We start from the raw sequence: 23,754 nt of genomic DNA, 5'->3' as shown, positions 1-23,754 counted from the left end.
TATTTATGAGTATATATTTGTGTCACATAGCTTGCCACCTGACAACCACACAAAACCTTCTGTACTTAACCTAGTAACTGCTATAATAACTTCATTCTTTGGTATTCAGAGCTAATCATAGGATACACTGAAGGAAAATACAGAGAATTGAAAGAAATTGCAGTGAGGTCAAATCTGTGAATGCTGGAGTTAGCATTCTGGCAAAGCTTATTGTCTTCAGACTAAATCCTATCTATAGGATAATTGGGGAGATAATTCTGAATATTCTACTATTTTTAATTATCATTGCTTATAACTTCATTAAGTAAAGAAACTGAAATTGGCTCTGCTTGTGGAATTTTATACAGTTCATGCCAAATGTCCTAATGTACCTTCTCTTTCCTGATTCCTTTAACTTTTCCCTCACTTTAAAAATGAGACCCTTCAAAGAACATGTACTCAGTTGTGTGTGGTGATGCACATTGTAATCCTAGCACTCTAGGAGGCTGAAGCAGGAAGATTGCAAGTTGAAGCCCAGCCTGGGCAATTTAGCAATTTAGGGAGACTCTTTCTCAAAATAAAAAGTAAAAAAAGGACTGGGGATGTAGCTCAGTGTCAAGCTCCTAAATTCAATCCCCAGTACCAAAAAAAACAAAACAAAAACAAAAACCCTGTCCTCCCCCCACCTTTCTTTTCCTGTCTCCCTATTCTCTTGGCTTCAATCATCAAATCTCAGGACTGGATTCTGAATCACTAGCTTGAACTTCTCTCCTGAATGCCAGACAGTGATTTCCACCAGAGTACTAGACATCTTCATTTACTAATACATTTGCTTGTTTTAAAAGTCACTAAAATGGTCTACCCTAATATACCAGCATATTTCCACCTCTGGCCTTTGTTTTCACTGTTTCTCTGCCTGGAACCTGGTGTGCATGGTTTGCCCTCTTGCCTCCTTCACATCTTAGCTCATGTCACTGAGATTGTGCTAATCACCCTCTTCAAAATTACAACACGAACTACCAGGAACTCCCATCCCCTTTTTCTGCCTTAACACTTACCACTTCTGAGCCATATATTTTGCTGATTTATTTTCTGTGTTGCCTATTTCCTTTTCAAGCTCCACGAAGGCAGAACATTTTTAAATTTTATTTTATTAGTACATGTTTGTAGTACTTGAAGTTTATATTCATCCTAAGGAGTAGGTACATGTATATAACATGTCTTGATTCTTTTTTAATCCCCTTCCCCAGCAAACATCTCCCTCCCTCCATCTGTAAATTCCCTTTCCCCATTTTCACTATTATTGTTATTATTATTAGTTCATGTTTATGACATACCATGTTTACATTCATTGTAGGTATTTAGTACATATACTGACACATCTTAATTCTTTTTATTTTCCCTTCCCTTCCCCCTTCCCCTTGCCCTCAATCTCCTGACTCCTTCCTATTTGCAAAAGATTTATCTACCTGTTTCTTTCTATCAATTCATTACTTTGCTTTTTATTTGTACTTTGCCTTACCCAAATGAGAGGTACCATACAATGTACTTAAGTTTGTATGAAGGCAGGAAGTTTTGCATGTTGCGTTCAATTCTGTATTCTTGTTGCTAAAAACAGGAAGTGATGTAAGACAGGCACCCAGTTATTACTTGCTGCATGGAATTAAATAATTAATTAATTAATTGTGTGAGATGCCCCATCGGACTTCACATAAAACTCTTTATCTTCCATAAATTTACTAAGCCTCCTCCCCATACTTCTTAGTAGCTTCAGCCTCCTCCCACTCATTTAGATCAAAACTCTATCACTTCAACAATAACTCTCTTTATCTCTTTATCCAAAAAAATATCAAATTATTCTACGAGGTTTCAAAATTCCTTTTATCTGCAACTTCCTCCATATTCCATTTCTACTTCCCCAGCCCTAATTCAGGGCCTCATCACTTCCAATGCTTGTCACAGATACTTCAAGCCTTACTACCTCTACCTCAGCCCCTGTTCTTCAGTTCATCTCACACACTGACCTAAATTAAATTCTCTTTCTCTCTCTCTCCCTCCCTCCCTCCCTCTCTGTACATCCCACTGACTTGGTTAATATGTCTGTTCTACACTCATTTTGTCTTAAATGTTAAATTGTTGTCTCTCGTCACAAACCAAAATCCCCTTGAATACCAGGAGTATTCATCATCTTTCTTTATGTGAGCCATACTGCCCAGCCCAGTGTATGGTATATGGTAGGTGCTAAGGAAATACATGTTGACATGCTAAATGAAATGTGAGTAAATACTGAAATTCCAACATTATGTGATTAGATAGAATTCTCAAACAGGATTCACAAAAGAGACACAGGTTTAATTAGGGCACAACTGAAGCCGATTTCTGAAGCCGATTCAGACCACATGACAGGACACCACTAAGAAAGGCCCACAATCTAGATCTGAAGGACGCAGCCTGAGCTTTACTCCACCTATGTGTCAGAATTATGTGTGCTCGGTGAGTTCCCCCAGACTCACTTCTACCCTCCTAGTATTCCATCTATCCACTGCCTTTCCTGGGTTGGACACCTACCACACTTTGAAATAGAGCTATTATTATGCAAGGAAATCAAAATAAAGGAAAGAAGAAAATTGGGGTAGCGTATTTTGGAAAGCAGAAGGGATAATTCTATACAGTCTTTCTTATTTTGTTTCATCTTTTTGATTTCACTTTTACAAGTAAATATATAAATGTTATCTGTACATGTGTATATATGTGCATGTTATTGTGCATAAATACACAATAATATAACTAAATCAATGTTCTTTTTTCCCATTAATATTTTTCTCCTTTTTCCCCCTTGCTCAGCTCTCCTTCCCTTTTCTACTCTTTTGCCTTAGGTACCCCAAGTTAACAGCCTAGTGTTTGATCCTCATAATTTTGTTCTTTTTCATATAAGCATATGAGAAATTTATTAATAATGCATACATAGCAATTTATGATTATTTTATGAAAATCTGATTTTTTATATATTCTTCAGCATCTTACTTCTGTCACTTATGTTACCTGGTTGAAATCCCTCCAAAGCAATCAGAATAGGTAGATGTAACTCATTTTTATAATGGCTATATAAAATTCCACAATCTGGCTGCTTTGTGGAAGGCATTCACTTCAGTTCTAGGTTTTCTTCACTATAAGCCATGTTATGATAAACATGATTGCAAAAATATTGTGTTAGGTAGTTAGACATTATGTGGGCCTGAGGAACAGAGGGAATCAAAACTCATGTGGCACAAGTTAAAGATAAAATGACTTCTCTGTATAATGCATTTGTAATCATCTAATAAATCTTAGACCAAAAATACTCCCACAGAGCATTATGAAATCTTAAGGTCATACATCATGCTCTGTCACAAGACCATAGAAACCAGGACTGTTGAATGCCTTTAAAAATAAATGGCCCTGACTGAGCGTGACCTACTCAGGAACAACAAGACCAGAGTGGTTGAAGTGGAACAGAGGGGCAGCTTCAGAAGAGGTCAGAAGAGTTAGAATAGTACAATATGAAGTTATAGAGAGTGTGAAGATCAAATCAAATAGGGCCTTGTTGCCTTGCCAGTTTGTTATCAGAACTTTAATTTCACTCTGAGGGAAATGGGGAAGCCATCAAACAGTTCTTTTAAAAAGCAACATGACCAGACTTACTGTTTAACAGACTGATTAGTCTGATTTCTATGTTAGTAGTGAAGTATATGGAGACCAGATGAGTCAGAAAGTGATTGCAATAATCTGGGCAAGAGATAATAGTTATATGGATCAGAGAGAACTAGAGGTGACACATGGTCAAAAAGAACATATTCGTAAAACAGTAGACCCAAAGCTGAGGGATTAGACATGGAACACATGAGAAAAAAAGAGGTCAAGAAAAACTCCAAAAATTTTCATCTGTGCAACTGGAAAGATGGAATTCTTTTAACTGAAATAGAAAAGTATAAGAGGAAAAGATTGTGGGAGTGAGGATTGGTATTAAACATGCACATTAGACTTCTAAACAGCTATGCTGAGATGATAGTTGGATACACCAGATTGGTGTTTAGAAGAGCGTTCTAGACCAGACATATAAATTCAGTTGTTAGTATATGATTGGTTGTTAGTATATGATTCATACATGAATCTATGAAAGTGTATAAAATTATCAATAAGGTCAGTAAAGGTAAGGAAGAGAGACTGAGAGTATAGCTCAGTAATACAATACTTGCTTAGCATTCAAAGGATTCTGAGTTTACTTACCAGCATCAAAACAACAACAACAACAATAATAATGGAGAGAAAAAGTTCAAGAAGCTTACCATTGAGAATTCCAAAGTTAAAATATTAGAAAGCTAAGAGGAACCAGGAAAAGAAAAGTAAAAAATGTGACTGGTAAAATGGAAGGAAAACTTGGAGAATAGTAGATACTAAATGAAGAAAGTGTTTCCATGATGACGGAAGATCAACTTTGCCAAACATTACTAAGATGACAAAGACTCAGAATTGTCCAATGGGTTTACTAACATGGACATCATTGGTGATCTCAACAACCTATTTATGTGGGTGATGCTAAGGAAGTTTTTGTAATGATATAAGTAGATCATTATGCTAAACAAAATAAGCCTGGCACAGAAAGATAAATACAACATGATTGTATGCATATGTGGAATGTAAAAAAGTTGATCTAATAGAAGTTGAGAGTAGAATTGTGATTACAAGAGGCCAGGAAGAGTTGGCAATGGGGGAATCGACCAGTTCTAAATTACAATTACATGGGAAAAGTAAGTTCTGATGTTCTCTCATACAGTGGGGGGATTGATTATAGACAATAATGTACTGTATGCTTCAGGATAGCTAGAAAAAGAGTTTTGAATATTTTACTACAAATAATTGATAAGTATTTGAGGAGATAGATATCCTTAACCATCAGAAAGACAGTATCTGAAAACTGAAATGATACAGTTATTAAAATTAAGCCTATATTTATACTTCTATTGTTACCTATAATTTTCTTGGTACCTATAGTTTAAATTAGCCAATGATAATAAAAGGCATCTTCATCTCTTACTAAACTCATTTTGTCTTGCAAGGTGTCTACTGAATGAACAGGTATGACTTTAACATTCTAACACTTGTTGTTGACCTCACTGGATCACTTGGTGGGAGCCAAGAATACCTATACATGATCTTCTTGAAACTAATAAGCCATCATTTTTTTCAAAGGATTGTTTAAAATCCCAATTGCTAAGTAGTGTGCTTTCCCAATATGCTAAGTAATAAAGTGACATGTCATCGATTCTAGTCCAACTTACATAATATTTGCACATTTCTAGTTAAGCAAGGAGGAAATATATCATGTATGACAGATGACACTACTTTATGACACTTTTATTAAAGATCACAATATTTTTTCTCAGTTTCACCAATCTTGCCTCATGTATAGCTCTTTGTTTATAGATTTAAACATCTATAAAATTCAGAGAAATATTCTCTTCTATTTGAGTTTAAAAGCACATCAGAATGAAATCTATCATGCAATATGTCAGCTAGAAATTCAATAGGAAAGCATGAGTGAGAAGAAAAAAATTCCAATTACTAAGGTGCACAGTTCAGTCAAGGTGCTCCCTTGATCCTTAAATAATGAAGAAATCTGATGAGGATTTTTTTTAAAAGTTATCATTTACAAAGCTTTGGATCATTTGCCAAATTTAGGGTATTTAAACTGAAAAATTAGAGTATTTCATCCAATCTTCCCATGTTAAAGATGAAAAGACTGAGTTATGTCAGTTTTGCTAATAATGAACTGAAAGCATAGATCAAAAAATCAGTAGTTCCCAACTGTGGCTGATTTAAAAAAAAAAAATGCCTGGCTAGATCCTAACTCAGAACAATCAAATCAGAATCAAGGTTACTCTTGACTAGAAGTTCAGGTTGCCTATGCTAAAAATCTAAGAAAATTACGAAGGACAGGAAGAGTATCATTACATCAGAAATAAAAGCCAGAGCTGGGTGTGTAGCTGAGTGGTAAAGCCCTTGCTTGTATGCAACAAGGGTATGCATCCATTTCTCAGCACCACAAAATTACAATTAAATAAAAATTAATTGAGTAATTAAAAGGCAGAAACTTCAGCAAACTTCTGCAAAAATTTCCATTTTCTAAATATACACTTATTCATTAAATATGTGGTCCAACTCATTCTAAAACAAGTTGACCACTGGGGTACTATATCTGTCTCTTGTGGTAAGGGTACAATTACTTCTTCTTTGTCCCCTTAGGTAAATTTCAATCTCAGACTCTGCAAAATGTAAGTTATATTTATTGAGCCGGGTATGGTGGTGCATGTCTGTAACCCCAGCACTTAGGACAATGAGACTGAAAGATTGTCACAAGTTTGAGGCCAGCTTGGGCTACATAATGAGTTCAAGGCCAGGATTAACTATGTAGTGAGACCCTTTCTCAAAGAGAGAGAGAGAGAGTTGTTTGAATGTGTACTATGTTCCAGGCATTGTTCTACATGTTTTATTCCTTTAATTATCTCACTCCAACATACTAAAGCAGAATAATGCCTGCCTTGTCACAAACTAATAAAAAGATAATAGATATAAATGCAATGGAGAAATAATTCAATTTATACCAGATAATTTACATAATAACACAGTGACACTGTGAAATGAAGCATTCAGAGTGGTTTGAATAAAGAATAGAGGTGGTAGAATTCAGGTATCATAAAATACACTGAATAAGATAAACTAAAACAACATTGTGGCAGTCAGGATTATATGCACTTTGCTAGAAAATGTATTGCTTATATATTAGTAGTTTAATATGAATTTATTTTTTAAAGGCAAAATAATTTTGTAATGACTGGATAGTATCTAAAAGGTGTCAAGGGATTTTTGTTTTGGGTTTGTTTTGTTTATGGTGGTACAGGGGATGGCTGAATTGAATTCAGGGCCTTTGCACTCAGCTACCTCCCCAGTCTTTTTTTGTGTGTGTGTTTGTTTGTTTATTTGTTTTGGATACATAGTCTCACTAAAGTCACTAAGCTGGCCAGACTGGGCTCTAACTTGCAATCCTCCTGCCTCAGCCTCCCAGAGTGATTTCAGGCATGCACTACCATGCCCAGCTTAAAAGCTACATTTTTCTATAACTATGGCCTTTTTCCCATCACTTTGTATCCCATTACCAGGCAGGCTCATGCATAACCATGCTAGTGTTGACAATAATTAGAGTAAACCTGTCAATCATGAAAGATACACACTAACACAAAATAATTGATACTGCAAAACTAAGGTCATTTTCAAATAGGAAAGGCAGCATACATGTAGAGTGTGTAAAATACAATCCATTTATTTCAATCAAAATATATTATCCTGAGGCCCAGGATGTAGCTCCTTAGCACTGTGCCTGACTGGCAAGCACAAGGTCTTGAGTTTGATTCCCGGTACCAAGGAAGAAAAAAAATATACTATCTTAAAAGAATTGTTTGATGAATAGAAATAAACAAAGCAAGTTTTCCTAAAATGAGAGTGAACTGGAAGTTAATGCAATTGGAAAGAAATGTCCAGTTCCATCTTATCTAAAATTTTCAGGGAGCTCAAGAAAACTGATCGGCAATCTTCTTGCCTTGCTGGGCATGATCACTAGTTCTAGCTCTATTTTTCTTCTTACTATCATGGCTAGCAATCAATTTTAATGTAGTGCACTTCTACCCTTGATCCTCTTTGAAGGTCTCTGAAGAGAGTTGAAACTTTTTACCCAAAATATAAGAATATTGCTTATGTCTCCATACATGACTTCCTTTCAGGTTTATATTAGTTTTTTAAATGTTGTGATTCTTTTCAATGCTAATAATGAATGAATTTATTAAGTTATTTAACAGGTAAGAAAAACTTACATCCACTCTATTGTCCTATTAAGGTTAAATGGAACACAGTGCAGAAAAGAAGAGATTTACTACCAACATGACTGAATTAAACATAATCAGCTTATTGACAACTTGTAAATTTTTTAAACCAAAACAAACATAAGAAAAGTTGTGCAAACTTCTGAGGTTTGGTTTGTTAACCTGTCTGTATGCTCAGGGTAAGAAGCACTGAACACAGAAACAGAATAACAAGGAATTATTTAAGTCTGAGTTTCCCTTCAGCAAAATCAGGCTTTCTATTTCCTTCACAGAGATGCTGAGAGAATCATAATGCATGGTATGTACAAAAAACCTTCCTCAGCTTTCTTTTCAACCTATTTCCATTGCTGGCTGATTAAACAGGAAAGCAATTTCCAAATATAATGGTTTAGGTCATCCAAAGAATCATGGCAGGGCTGAAGAAACAGGTTCAGAACTAAGTTTTCAGATATAACAGCCTAAACTTCTCTGTAAATTCATCCAAAATGAAAAATACCAGAGGCATTTTTCCAAAGGCCAAATTGAACATTTTTAAAAATCCAAACCTAGCTTTACTTTTCAAGCCAGAGGGTCAAGATTGGCTAATCTTCATTCACAGGATGTTCTTTTGAGTGACTAATCATTCCTGAACACAACCCAAGGATCCTGGTTTAGAGGCTAGGCTGCAAGTCAGGAAACACTGCTGTCAGTAAGTGAGATAAAGGGGTATGGGTGGAAAAAGAAAAGATTTGGTTGGGGTGAGACAGAGAGCAAGGAGTCGAGTGCTACAGCCTTACATGAGGTCTGTGTTGCCTTAAATTATGAGTAGATTCAAAACTCACAGGAAATTTCATTGCTTAAGAGAGGAGAGAAAGAAAGGAAACAGAAGGGTAAAGTAATTAGGCTGTCTTTTCCACAGGATTGGTTACAAACTGAAGAAAGAAAGGGAGGGAAAGTGGAAAAGAGGGAGGGAGGGAGGAAATTAAGGAAAGAAATGATGGGTAGGGCCGGGGATTTAGCTCAGTGGTTCCGGCACCTGCTTTGCAAGCACAAGGTCCCGAGTTCAATCCCCGGTACCAAAAAACAAAAAACAAAAAAGCACACACACAAGAAAGAATGAGTAAGGTTGAGGGAAAGAAAGAGGAAAGGAAAATTTAAGAATTAGGACAAAACAAGACATTTCAGACAAAAACTGAGAGCCCCACCAGCACACCACCTCATTAAAGAAATTCTAAAGATCATACTTTATTCATAGGAAAACTACCTCAGATCAAAGATCTAAGATGTAAAAGAGTGTTCTGCCCATTGGAAATATTTTTCAAGGCCATCCTTGAGGCAGTTGTTGTTTTCAGCTTGCACCCATATAAAATGTGATACCAGCAAATTAAATAGAGGTATGGTAGAGACCACCATTTCTGCATCTTTTCGTTAGTGGTGGCACCAGCCCCTGGAAATGACAGAGTTTTTTGCCTTACTATCTTAGTCACTAGCCACAGTGAGAAAAGGAAGCAGTTTTAGAGACTTCCCCTTGGCTTTTTTCTTTTTTCTTTCTTTTTTTTTTTTTGTATATCCTTTTATTGGTACATTTTAGGTGTACAATATAATGACATTAATCATTGGAAATTTGCACCTTTACATAATATCTCTCTTGGTTCTTATTTTTCCCCCTTCCTCTGCCCTCCCTGTTTACAAGACTTTGTTTCCATTTTTTCATTTTCTCATATTAATTCCATTCCCTTCTTTCCTTTCCCCTACCCCTCCCACTTACCCCTCACCTTTGCCCCTTTTCTTCCTATTTCACATTATCTGTTATACCTTTTAGTCCTTATTTACACTTTCAGTTTCTCACACTAGAGAAACTATTTGGTATTTACACATGCGTGTTCTGTTTATTTCACTGAAGAGAATCGCCTCAATGTGCATCCATTTAGCAATAAATGTCTCTAATTTCTTGTTTTTGATGGCTGAGTAGTACTCCATTTTTTTTTTTTTTAAAAACCACACATTTTCTTGATCCAGTTTTCAGTTGATGGGAAGTTGGGCTGTTTCCAAGCTTTAGCTATTACAAACTGTGCTGCTATGAACATGGGTGCACATATATCACTGTGGTATGATTCTTTTAATTCTTTGGGGAAGATACCCAGCAGGGGAATAGCTGAGTCAAATGGGACTTCCAGTCCCAGTTCTCTGAGGTATCTCCGTACTGATTTCCACAGTGGTTGCACCAGTCCACACTCCCATGGTGGATTTTTTTTTTTAGTTCTTTTATTGGTACATTTTAGGTATACAATTCATTTACATTTATCATTGGGTGTTTGTACCTGTACATGATATATCTTGGTTTTTATTTTTTTTCCCCATTACCTGTGCACCCTTCACCCCCTCCACCCTTCTCTATTTACATAGATTTCATTTCCTTTTTTTTCTTTTCTTTTCTCATAGTTTTTCCTTTCCCTCTTTTCCTTTCCCCTTCCCCCCCTTCACTCCTTCATCTTCGGACCTTTTTTCCTATTTCAAATTATCAATTATTCATTTTAATCATTTTAACCCTTGTTTACACTATTAGTTTCTCACACTAGTGAAGCCATTTCATATGATATCTCTAACCCATGAGCCAAAAATCCAATTTGTGAGATTAGAAGATTGTCCAAAAGAACCTCAGATACTGGCATGATTCTTACAAAATCTCAAACAGATAAAGCCATCACTAAAGTTGCTCATCAGAAGAACCCCACGCAGGACAGAGATGATCCAGTTCTGGTGCTCATGCTGTGCTCAGTCACCAGATCATGGGAAGCAGTCCTGGCTTGAAGCACTCCTCAAAGTGCAGCAGTGAGAAGCTGTCCATCAGCCGTGTTGCCCAAAGCTTATTCTCCTGAAGGTCATCTGAGCAGAAGACCTCCATCTTAGATCATCTTAGAGAAGAAATGGCATGAGTACTCAAAGAAATATGTACAATAATATTTAGAGTTCTGTGTTTATAATAACCCCAAAGTGGGAAATCCTAGCTGTCCATCATCAGGAGGATGAATGAATGCATGGCAGCACCTGCATATGGCGGCAGGCTACTCAGCAGTGCACAGATTACAGCCACAATGCATTGAACTGAATGAACCTCAAAAACAGTGCTGAGCCAAAGAAACACAAGGACAGAAGAATCAGTACTGCATATTTTCATTTATCAAGTTCAAATATAGGCAAAAGTAAATTATATATTCTTAATGATATGTACCTGGGTGGTGAAACCATAGTAAAAAGCAAACCATTAACACAAATGTAAGAATAATGATTACTTCTGGAGTGAGAAGCCACAGTGTTGATTAATGATGCTTGACAGGGACTTCTGGTATGCTGCTATGGCCCTGTCCCACCCCAATATGTTTATCAATAGCTTGAGACACTTGAGACATGGTTGAAATAATTATTAAATTTCTACATGAGGCTATAAAACTACAATCTACTATCAGACCATAAAACTATAACACTTCAGTGATCCTCAACACTGAACCAAAGCCAATAAGATAACATTTGCTGAGAACCCAGGCATGGTAGTGAACACCTGTAATCCTAGCCTCCAGGAGGCTGAGGCAGGAGGATTGCTGAAAATTTGAGGCCAGCCTGGGATACTTAGTAAGATCAAAGCCAGCATGAATTACACAGCGAGATCTTGTCTCAAGAAAGACAGGAAAAAATTACTATCTATAATGGCCTCAGGGAATAAGTACTACAAACCAACACAAAAACATGGGGTTTTTTAATGCTAGCAATGATAATTTTTAGAACTGCAGAAAAAAACCAAAGAAACAAAAAATGATAAAGAAGAAAAACAAAGTGTTACAATAAATGTTGATTGCAATGCCTTGCTTATATTCTTACTTTTTAAGCAGTAGGCTCTGTAGTTCATTTTAAAAGAAATGCTTGTTTCTTCCATCTCCAAACTTTTTAAAATTTTTGGCTATATGTATATGGCCACTGGGTGGTGCTCAAATGTCACAAAAACATGTGAAAATGCAGAAAGCAAATAGCAGCCAGCCACTGGCTGGCCTTCACACACACATATTTAAAATATTTCTATCGCTTATTGATGCGTAAAGGACCACAAACACTGAAGGAAAGGAAGTAGCCATCTTTAAAAGGATAGAAAATAACACTGCAGCTGGTGGGGCGGGGGGGGGGGGGGACACCCAGCCAGGACATAGGTTAACTGAAGCAGTTTTCAGAGATCAATAATATGCTATCTCCTTTAGCTGAGGGTGTGATTGGTGGCTTGCAATAAGGACGGAATTGATGACCTTACACAGAGGTTTGGTTTTATTTTTTTAATCAGCTTCATTTTAGTTGCACAGAGGCTCCCACCATTTCTGAAGTAATAGTTTGCATGTATACACTGTGCAGATGTTTGCATATTAATCATTAGTATACATTAAATACACTCCTGTAAGAAGGGCTGGAGGCAGCCCTTGGGGTCCAGGCAGTCCATCTGGCTCCAGCCACTATATAACCTTTGGGAAAATCAAATGCAAAATGTCACGTTGACAACCAATTATCACACTGTTTTAGATAAGGCAACTCACACTTTCCCCTCCTTGTCCTCCTGAAAGGAAGGACTGCAAACCAGAGGAGAAAAGAATAATAAGCTTTTCCTTATCTATAGAGCATGTCCTGAAAGGTCCTTTAACAAAGAGAAGATAGAAATCAGGTATGTCTCAGCTTGCTCCAGCTCTACTGCCATTTTCTTTTGCAGCTATACTTCACTTTTTCCAATTTTCTGTATCTTTTTCTTGTGCAGATTTATCTAATACTCATTTATCAAAATGTAATTGAGTGATAAAATAGGTGCAAGTGGTGGGAAATAACAAAATAGCTAACATTTAAGGAGCATTTATTATGTCAGATGCTGAGCATTTTTACTGCTCACCCCTTTAATACTATCAACAACTCTATAAGGAAAGAATTATTATCATCTCTGATTGGCAGGTATGGAAACAAAGCCCCAGCAAGATTAACTTGTTTAAAGATATACAGCTAGGAAATGGCAATATCCAAGCCAGATAACTTTCTGTAACAAAACTCCAGCTCTTACTTCCTCATAAGAACATTTCATTGAGATCTCAGGATGTCCTGGTTTAGCAAGAGAAGACGTCCTGGTTATAAGCCATCTTGTTGGTCCACAGCACTGCGACCCAAAGATGAAGGTAGACAATATCTGCTTTTCCAAGGTTCAGATTCTCCTCTGTCCCCTGCAGTGAGGCTCAGCAGTCTAGATTCTACTATAACCCTCGTAGAGAAATTCAAATTTTCCTTCTGAAGTTTCAATAATTGAATTTGCTGAAACAAATCAATAGAGCGGTAACAGTAGAAAATGAATACAAATGTATTAACATGCACCTGAGCATGGGAGCCACACAAAACATGAAATTTAAAGAAGGACCAAAGAATTGAGTTTAAATAACCTCCTCATAGGAGAGAGGGAAGTGGAGACTGCAGACACTTTGAGAGGGTAGCAAATTATTTTTAGAGAAGAACAAACAATGACTGGGACAAAGTTCTTCTACGCTCTAGGTGTGTCATTTGATTTTCAGTCTCTTCCTCTATGATATGAGCTTAATCTTCCTGAGTTAATGAAATTTTAAGAATAAGAGTGGAAGGAGTTATGCTCTTCTTTGGCAGATTCAGTTTTAGAGAAAGGAACTTCAGAGAAAGCCTTCCTGTGTATCTTGTTCCCTAGATGAGCTCAGTTTAAAGTCTAAATTAGCATATTTGGAGGTCTCATTTTCTGAACTCCAATACCTTCCATTTCTACCGCATGGTAGTCAATAGAGAATGCCCCAAATCTTAAGGGCTGTGAGATCTTGGGCAGGTTACTTGACCCTATGTTTTTAAACCTGTGAAACACAAGTACTAACAGTACTTACATCATAGGTTATTGTGGAAATGAAATGAGTTAATGTACATGTTGTGTCTGACAGTGCCTGGAACATTCTATGATTTAATAAGTGTTGACCATCATTATTATTAGCACTGATCCAAGATCTCCAGATTCCTTCCTTTTCCACTGTTAGCCTTCTTACCTTCTCCTCGCTTCATAAATGACCACTGTTTACTGTGAAAGCATTCTCACCTCCACTTCCCTCCCCTCCTAAATCTTGCATTTGGCTGACAGGATAGGCCCACGAAGATTATGACACTCTCCATACTAAAAAGGGGGGGACTAGATGCTAAAACTTATCTAAAGGCTAAAATTCTACAGCCTTATTCCAATATTCAGCCCTTTTCAATCTGTTCCCTGCTCATACTTCCAGGCTTTCCTCCACTTCTCCTCTGCTCTTGCTTTGTCCTAGTCATTCCACGTGACCATTCCACTTGCCTGTAGGCCCAACCCTCATTTGTCAAAAGTTGACATTACTTAAGACATAGGTTGCATGCTCTCCCTCAGCTAGAAGTAACTTTTGTTAGTAGGAATTTCCATAGCTTTCTTTTATGACCACTCACTGATTTCTCTCTACTTATTTGTTCTATTATTCTACTCTTGGTTTTAGCCTTCTTTCCTCAGTAGACTTTAAGCAGCTTGAGGGCAGGGTGTATTGAAGTGATTATGTCTATTTACATAGCTGAAGTTTCTAAGCTGATGTCTGGGAAGCTCCAAAGGAATGTGTCACCAGAAAAAGGCTGCCAAGAACTCCTGGCCCAGCCTGACAGGATGTAATCCTGCTCTTGGGAACCTGAAATCATAAGTTTCCAAGAAGGTGAGTGTGATGTCCTTCAAGATTTCCTGAGGTAGGAAGTATCGTTGGAGTTGTCAAAGGAGAAAATAGCACCCTCAAGAGTATCAAGGACCCAGCAGGTCAATTTTTTGGCCAACCAGACACTCCAGCAACCTCTAAGTATATAACAGAGACGCTATTACCAAGAAGTATTAAGAATGATCAACTCGCCTAGCCAGCGCCTGGGCTTGGGATCTGGTAGCAGCCTCCTAAGCAGCCACTGACCATAGTCTGCCAACCATGGATCTCCACAAAGTAAATGAGCTTCGGGCTTTCGTGAAAATGTGTAAGCAAGATCCAAGCATCCTGCACACAGAGGAGATGCGCTTCCTGAGGGAGTGGGTGGAGAACATGGGGGTAAAGTACCACCTGCTACTCATAAAGCTAAATCAGAAGAAAATATCAAGGAAGAAAAAACAGATAGCAAGAAGATGGAGGAAAACATAAAGACAGACGAGCCATCAAGTGAGGAAAGTGATCTAGAAATCGACAGTGAAGGTGCAATTGAACCAGACACTGATACCCCTCAAGAAAAGGGAGATGAAAATGTAGAGATAACTGAGGAGATGATGGATCAAGCAAATGAAAAGAAAGGGGCTGCCACGGATGCTCTAAATGATGGCGAACTACAGAAAGCCATTGACTTGTTCACAGATGCCATTAAGCTGAATCCTCGCCTGGCCATTCTGTACGCCAAGAGAGCCAGTGTCTTCATCAAATTGCAGAAGCCAAATGCTGCCATTTGAGATAGTGACAGAGCCATTGAAATAAATCCTGATTCAGCCCAGCCATACAAATGGTGAGGGAAAGCGCACAGACTTCTGGGGCATTGGGAAGAAGCAGCCCATGATCTTGCCCTTCCCTGTAAACTAGATTATGATGAAGATGTGAGTGCAAGGCTGAAAGAAGTTCAGCCAAGGGCCCAGAAAATTGCTGAACATCAGAGAAAGTATGAACGAAAACGTGAAGAACGAGAAATCAAAGAAAGAATAGAAAGGGTTAAGAAGGCTGGAGAAGAGCATGAAAGAGCCCAGAGGGAGGAAGAAGCCAGACGACAGGCAGGTGCTCAGTATGGCTCTTTTCCAAGTGGCTTTCCTGGAGGGATGCCTGGTAATTTTCCGGGAAGGCTGCCTGGAATGGGAGCTGGCATGGCAGGAATGCCAGGGTTCAATGAGATTCTTAGTGATCCAGAGGTTCTTGCAGCCATGCAGGATCCAGAAGTTATGATGGCCTTCCAGGATGTGGCTCAGAATCCTACAAATATGTCAAAATATCAGAGTAATGCAAAGGTTATGAATCTCATCAGTAAATTGTCAGCCAAATTCGGAGGTCAAGCATAATACTCATCTGACAAAGTTCTTTCTGAAAGAAAAACAACCTAGATCACTTAATGGATGTCACAATAATACAAACCAGTGTACCTCTGACCTTCTCATCAGGAGAGCTGGGGTGCTTTGAAGATAATCCCTGCCCCTCTGCACCAAATGCAGCTGAAGCATTTTACAATGGTTTGCCATTAGGGTATTCATTCAGATAATGTTTTACTACTAGGAATTACAAAGCTTAAACACTTTTTAAATCTTAAAAATAATTTAAAGCAAATTCAAAGGGTTTATTAATCCTTACATTTTTCTTTATTAATCATTTTAGATTTTTCCTTGAAATTATTGGTCAAGGAAGATACTTAAGTATGGGAGATCTATGGATCTAGTGTGAGTGAAACAAAGTTTTTGCTGGGAAGCAAATCTCATTTAAATAGATAAAGTTTGAGTTGGATGTATGGTTACTAAGGCATTTTGATTTGTCTTTTTAAAGGTTTTTCTTTTTTTGTTTGGAAGATGATTTATTTCAGTATAACTATTGGGACCACCAGTATTTGAATATGATCTGGATAGGGACTGGATGTACTGGTAGAGCAGCAGCGGTCTTAGGCAATATTTTATATAATATGTACCCTTGTACAGTTTGCATTTAAATCTTACACTGTGCTAATGGGGTGATTTTTTTTCAGCCACAGAGGAAGTTGGGTTATTTAGCTCTATTCTTATCCAAAATATCAAATAAATATTTCATATTATTTCCAAAAAAAGAATGATCAAGAAAATACATGCAGCATATTATTTTTAAATAATTTTAACCTTCTTCAATAAGGAGCTATTCTCTAAGCATCAGAGACCTCTGGTCAAAGTCTGTGAAATAAAATGTGTACTTGTTTTAATTTATCCCTGTCTCCACAAGTTTGATTTTTGATCTTCTAAACAGTGATCATCTTGAAGAGTTCATGTCTCAGGATTTTAAAACATATTTTATAATGCCTGCATTGGTTAAGCCTGAGTAAACTGCTATAATCTCAGCGGCTCAATAAAACAAAGATTAATTTTTTACTTCCTGACATGTCAATTAGAGGGGCAAGGGAACCCTCCTTATGAGTCACTGCAGGATGTGTAATCAGTCAGGAACACAGGTTTATAGAGGCTCCATCATCTGAGACAGCACCAGTGTCTCTAGGGGGCAAAGAGGATGAATGCCAGGCCAGAAGTGAGGATCCATTTCACTCACAGTTTATTCGCTGGAAGGGGTCACATGGCTCACCTGTCTATAAAAGAGGGGGGAATGTACCTGGGCATCTTAGAGAGCAAAGGTCCGGGAATTCTGACTTCTATTTTCCAGTGGAATTTTCTATCATTAATGTAGTCTCCATTTGCTCAAATTGTGAAACTGAATCAGGCTATCAAGTTCCCACAGAAAAGCATTTCAATCAGAGCTGAAATGCCCTCTAGGATTTTCTTAAGCAGTAATTTGCAGCTCATTATTTGCAGCCAAGTAGGTAGTAATTAAATTCTTCTTATCAGTAACTTTCTGAACTGTGTGTGGTTGTTATCTGCCTATGAACAGCTTGTCAGTGTGTAACAGCAAAGCAGTGACATTTCTCTCTGTACTTGGGATAAAAGTAAATCCTATGTGATGTGCTCCTGTCCACCTTCACTCATTCCAGCTGCACCAGGAGGCTTTTTCTAATTCACCATGTCAGTGGCCTCAAATTGAGGCAGGCCTGAGTGGGCAGAAACAGAATTAGATGGCCCTGGGTGGGATAGACACTGGGGTGAGGAATCAGCAGTGTCCTGGTAGCAGTCCAGTCTGGTTGGGAGACATACCCTCTACTCAGGAGTGGCTGGTCAGAGTCAGAGAAGCCCACCATGAAGTATGAGTGGGCAGAAGACTCTGGTCACCAAGAATTCAGTCAGTTAGTGTCTGGACATCTGGGGCTAGGGGCATAGCTCAATGGTAGCACATTTGCCTAGCACGCAGAAGGCTCTGGGTTTGACTCCCACAGCCCCCCAAAAAAATATATTCTGGAAATCCACCAGATTTCAGTCTTGAATGGCATTTAATTAGACCTATTCCTGTTTCCAGGTCTCCTAGAAACTAGGGTAAGGGGGCAACAAGCTGATCTGTGTAACTTTCAATTTCTGCTCTAATAAACATAAAAACTATCTTAGATAAACATTTAATAAGATAGAAAGTCAAAGAAGAACATGTTAGAGGAGACTTTGATTAGGAAACATTTAAGTAGTTTAATTGATTTTATTGATTTTTTAAAATGTAAACAGGCAGGATTTTTTGCTAATCCCCTTACATGAATTGAGAGTAAACCTTCCCTTGGAGTGGCACCCCAGTCCTTTGTCATCTGGACCTCATGGCTTCCACAGTCCCAACACATAGCATTCACCTATTGCCCTCAAGTGCTGGACTACCTTCCACTCTCATTATAGGCCTGTCGTGCTTCAGCACATGCACAAGCTATTGACTCTCACTGAAATGTCCTTGGTCCTCCTTTTCTGTCTTGTGAAATTTTGTTTATGGCTCCAAGCTCCGCTTAGAAGCTGCCACCACAGTAAAGTGGTCCCTGCCCTGACCTCCTTCTCCAGGCAAACCTGATTCCCTCACATCACCGCCTAGACCGGCACATCTGAGGGCATTCACTCCCATGTGTGGCCAACTTTGAAAATCTTTGTTGTAGGATTAGTATCTATCATGCATTCATTTGAAATTCAACAATTCTGTTTCTTTCACTTAGGTTGAACCCATGTGAAACCAAATGGTAATGATTTTTATTAAGACGGCTTAAACTATGATCACTTTCTTTTGTGCTTTTATTCTTCTGTATGCATATATATATTAAAAATTTTTACCACAGTTATAGTTTCTGGGTGGGTGGGGTCTTGTCATTTTTTTCACTGATCTTTGTACTTTTCCATGCTGCTAGAATCTTTAAATGAGATCTATAATATCTCATTTATTAAATGAGATCTATAATATCTCATTTATTAAATGAGATCTATAATATCTCATTTATTTAATGAGATCTATAATATCTCATTTATTTAATGAGATAAAATAGTCTCTATTTTATCTCATTTTATTAAACTATTATTATTTAACTATTAACAATTATTATTTTATTAAACTATTAAAATAGTTTAATAAAATAGTCATTTTTAAAGAAGACTTCTCTGCCATATCTAAAAATGTCTACCCACTCCTACCCCATTAATCTCTGTCACTGAATGCTATTGATTTTCTGTTTAGATCTTGCTACAGTTTGTAGTCGTATATTTATGTGTTCATTTATTTTGCTTGTTCATTCACTACCTTTGCTCTTAACTATAAATTCCTCAAGGCAGGACTATTTTTTATAATTTATTTATTGCACTATTAAGGATCAAGCCCAGGAGCACTCTATCACTAAGCTACATCCCCAGGACATTTTATTTTTTATTTTGAGTTACTGTTTCCCTAAGATGCCCAGATTGGGCTCAAACTTGTGATCCTCCCACATCAGCCTCTCAAGTTGCTAGTATTACAGGCATATGCCACTGCCCCTAGATAAGGACAATGTGTACTCAAAACCTAGCAGAGAGCCTCATACAGAGCGGATGCAAAAAAAAAAAAATTGTTGCTTAATGAATGAATGAATGAATGTATATAAAAGTATGATGAGAGTTCAACATACATTGGAGAAAATGAATAATTAGTGGTTTGTTTGGGGTTTTTTGGTACCGGGGATCAAACTCGGGTCCTTGCGCTTGTGAGGCAGGTGTTGGAACCACTGAGCTAAATCCCCAGCCCCAGAAAATGAATAATTCTGTTAGTAAAATGCAGGGAGACATCTCAGAGAAGGAAATGTATGAACTGAGTCTTGAACAAGTAATAGAATTTTCCAAGGCAGTGAAGTGGAAGAGCTTTCTTGTCAATGAGAACACCCAGGGCAAGAATCAGAGACATGAAAAGGTACACAGGTCTATAAAACAGAAGTTGGGTATGGCGAGAAGGCAGACAGTTATATGGGGAAGCAGAGCGGCAGGGATGAGTTGGAGCTAACTGTGAACAGCCTTGTCCTTTGAAAAAACAGGTCGTTAATGTCTATCTAGGGACCCAGTACAGCAGAAAGGGACTGCAAAAATTAGGTTAGAAGAATTTTTTTTGCTAACTTTTTTTTAAATAATTTTAAACTTGCATAAAAGTAGCAGAAATAGAGTTCCCATGTACCCTTTACCCATTCCTTTTAATGTTAACATCTTGCAAAAACAGAATATAATTAGCCAAATGAAGGAATTAACTCTAATGAAATACTTGTAACTAATGATACATTTTATGTGGATTTCCTCATGTTTCCACTATTTTTTGTCTCTTCTGGGATTTAATACAAGAATCCTGCTTTGCATTTGGCGGTTGTATCTCCTCAGTGTCCTCCCATTTGTGGCAACCCCTTGTCTTTCCTTGACTTTCATGAATTTGACATCTTCAAAGACTACTGGCTTTTTATTTTGTAGACTGCCCTTCAGTTTGGGCTTGTCTGGTGCTTTTTTTGTGATTAGATTTATGTTTTGTATTCTAGGTCCTTCTCTGGGTATCATTTTGGGGTTATGATGTTGATGACACATTATTACTGGTGATGTTAAGCTTAGTCAATTGGTCAAGGTAATGTCCACAAGCTTTCCCTTGGGTAGTTATGATTTTTGCCTTAGTGTACTGGAGTATTTTAAATAGGTTTTATTGGATATATTTAAGGTATAAATGTTTTATAAGATAAATATAAATAATAAAAATGATTAGGGGCCGGGGATTTAGCTCAGGGGTCCCAGCGCCTGCCTCACAAGCACAGGGATCCGAGTTTGATCCCCGGTACCAAAAATAAAATGATTACAGGGGCCGGGGATTTAGCTCAATGGTTTCGCCACCTGCCTTGCAAGTGCAAGGACCCGAGTTCAATCCCCAGTACCAAAACAAAGAAAATGATTACTAAGGTGAAGCAAATTAACTTATCCATCATCTTACAAAGTTGGAGTAGATATTTTTTGACCACTCAAGTATTTTGTTTCTCCAAACAAACAACAACAACAAAAAACCTTTGCCCACATTGGAGACTGAGTTATTATCAACTTCAAAGACACAGTGGCTCTTTCATTCTGCGGTCAAAAAGTTTTACCTGTTATGGGAAAATGTAATAAGGTGACTATTGGATGGATTCAGGACTAGAAATCAAGGAACTACTAAAGACAATAGAGAATCTTTAAAATCATGCTTTTATTTTATATATCTTGGAACTACCAATTCAGAACTGATGGAACTTGCACAATTTGCCCCTGAACTCAGGTCCACTCTCCTACCCACTGAAGGACTTTTATCCATGAAACTCAATCACTACAACATGGAAGCATTGTCTAGAGTCCAATGTTCTACACATAGCCTTTCAAACATTTACTAGTTCATTGAAGTTGGAAAGTAAAAAAAAAAAAAAAATTTTTGTATCTCCACAAAGTTATGCCCACTAATCTCAGTATCTAACAATGAACCTTGCTCACAACAATGACCACTGTGAGAGTAACTTTTCCATTTCCTTCATTTCTTCCACATTTATTAATTTTATTTTTGCTTTTAAAATAAAGTCAGACTTGTGCAAAGACTGTACTGTAATGCTCTATGCCAAAACCCCCCTCCCCGCTGCATTTCCTCCTCTAACCTTGGAACAGACTGACAGGGAGCCTGGGGAGAGGTCAAAGGCTGTTGTCATGGGTAAGATTATTTTAAATTATCTGCTGCCAACTTACAAGTGGCTATGAGGACAGGATGAGAAGAAAGATGCTCTCTGGGAGAGGGTGTCAGAGTCACCTGTGGAACTACAATCACATCTCTTTCAAGGCTGCAAAGACCACCTGCTACCATGTATGTACAGAATCCTTTAAGTCAGTTCTGATGGAAAATAAAAATGGAGAGAAACAATAGTATAAGAAATTTTGGAAGTGGGGACACAGCAGTTGGCTAAGTATCTCCTAAGCTGTCACTGGTCATAGACTTATAGTCCTTTCAAAACAGATCTTCAATCTACTAATTCCCTGAATTCTCAGGCAGCCTTCCCACAGAACAATTCTGGAAAGCAAAGGGACCCACCTTGGCTAACATGTGTATGTTTGGGGGCTAGAAGAGTTTCAGTGGAAAATAGTAGGAAAGAAAGAAAATGTTCCAAGTGTAGGATAAGCATCAGTCTCCAAGTCTCCCACAACTCCCAAATTTGACCACAAATTGCTGCTTCTCACTTTTATGTTGTTATTGAATTAGGTCAAACCATAATATAAAAGTACATTATTTCTATTGTAAAATATAATCAAATATTTACTGAGGTTCTGGCATCAGAGATAAAAGAAACTGAAGACTTCAAAGGTTGATGCAACTGGCTGGTGCCCTTAGGAAAATTGTGGAATTGATATTGAATTTCTTCAAAGTCATGGAGTGGAAATTTTTGAGAAGGAATTTAATGAAGTGCCCAGCAAGAGACCCTGAAACCTGCCTAACTTCTCTGTTTCTTTATAACCCTTGCCCTTTATGTCTTTTTTCCTTCCGCTTCCCTTGTTATTCCTGAGATAGGATGGGTCAGTTAGCACAGCCTAGGGGTCCAGCTGCAAACTCCCTCATGTGAATTGCCAGCAGATTGTTACTAGCTAGGTGGAGGGAGCCAATTTCCTTTCAAGGTCAAGAGTCTTTTCTCAATTGTTCTCAACAGTAAACTGGGCCTGTAACTCTCTGAAACCTTAATAGTAAATAAGTTTCACCATTTTATCCAAATTTGGCTCTCAAATTCACACAAAGAGATAGGTAAATGAGCCTATACATATGTCCTTCTCCCAACCACAGGAAAGAAAGTGGACTTGGAAGAATGAGCCTATGAAAGCATTTAAAATATTTTCATGTTCACTAACATAAAACACTAAAGGCAGCAAACCAAGTGAAAATACTGCTGATGTAGGGGGAATAAATGTAACTCCCAACATGCTAGGTATCAGATATGCCAAATTCATATTCCCCAAAATCAAAGAATGAATTCAAAGAAAAACAGAGGTTAAAAATAGGAAAATCTTATTGACAGAGATAGCTCCTGAGAGACAGGAGGGGACCCAAAAATGGGTTGCCAATGAGCCCACTTCTCAAAGGAAGTTTAATAGAGCAAAATCACAAGGTGGTACAACATGGGTTAAAACTATGATCAACCAATAAGATTACAAGTATAATCCCTTAAGTAATATTGATCCAGTGGGGAAGCAGGTCACATAGCAAATGTGCATGGAAAGAACAAGGACCTTTTTTGCAAAGCATAGATTAGGAGGTCTTGGTCATGCACCTGGGTGACTGATGTCTATCTAGATTTTATTAGACCAAGTGATAACATTTATCTTATCCCCTGGGAAGGTATGTAGGCCTGGTCATTCCATCTTTATCTGAGGCCTGGCCTTTAACAGATGCACCTTCAGCTACAGTTGCAATGTGTTTTCATCTTCTGCACTGACTCCTTTGAGTGCCTATCCCTGTCTGACTGCCTATAATATTTCTACCTAACTTGGCCCTCTATAATACTGCTAATACTATTCCATGAGTCTTAAACTTGTAATAAGTTACTATACATTTGTAGTAAATTGTCCTCTAAACCCAAGCCAAAGCAACTCCACCTTGTAGTAGACCCCTGTTTAGCTGTTCCTTTAGCTGCAACTGATTCCCAACTTCTCATGTCATGGCACAGAGGAAAAGAAGTAGTGAACTGGGAGGTTGGGGGGTGGGGGCTATCT

General features: G+C 37.8%; 1 protein-coding gene across 1 annotated transcript; it reads left to right on the top strand.

Annotated features, from left to right (window-relative positions):
* Nucleotides 1-14,875: 14,875 nt before the first annotated feature.
* On the top strand, nt 14,876-16,238 carry LOC101705347 (hsc70-interacting protein). The gene is given in 2 exon segments (XM_021240761.2): nt 14,876-14,984; nt 14,987-16,238. Coding segments are annotated over 2 exon segments (504 nt in total). The 3' UTR covers nt 15,382-16,238.
* Nucleotides 16,239-23,754: the final 7,516 nt, after the last annotated feature.

This window comes from Heterocephalus glaber, unplaced genomic scaffold, assembly GCF_053883595.1.
Source record: "Heterocephalus glaber isolate CG9 unplaced genomic scaffold, H.glaber_assembly_v1.0 deba00001523, whole genome shotgun sequence".
NCBI lineage: Eukaryota > Metazoa > Chordata > Mammalia > Rodentia > Bathyergidae > Heterocephalus > Heterocephalus glaber.
This window is presented reverse-complemented; position numbering and strand designations above follow the sequence as displayed.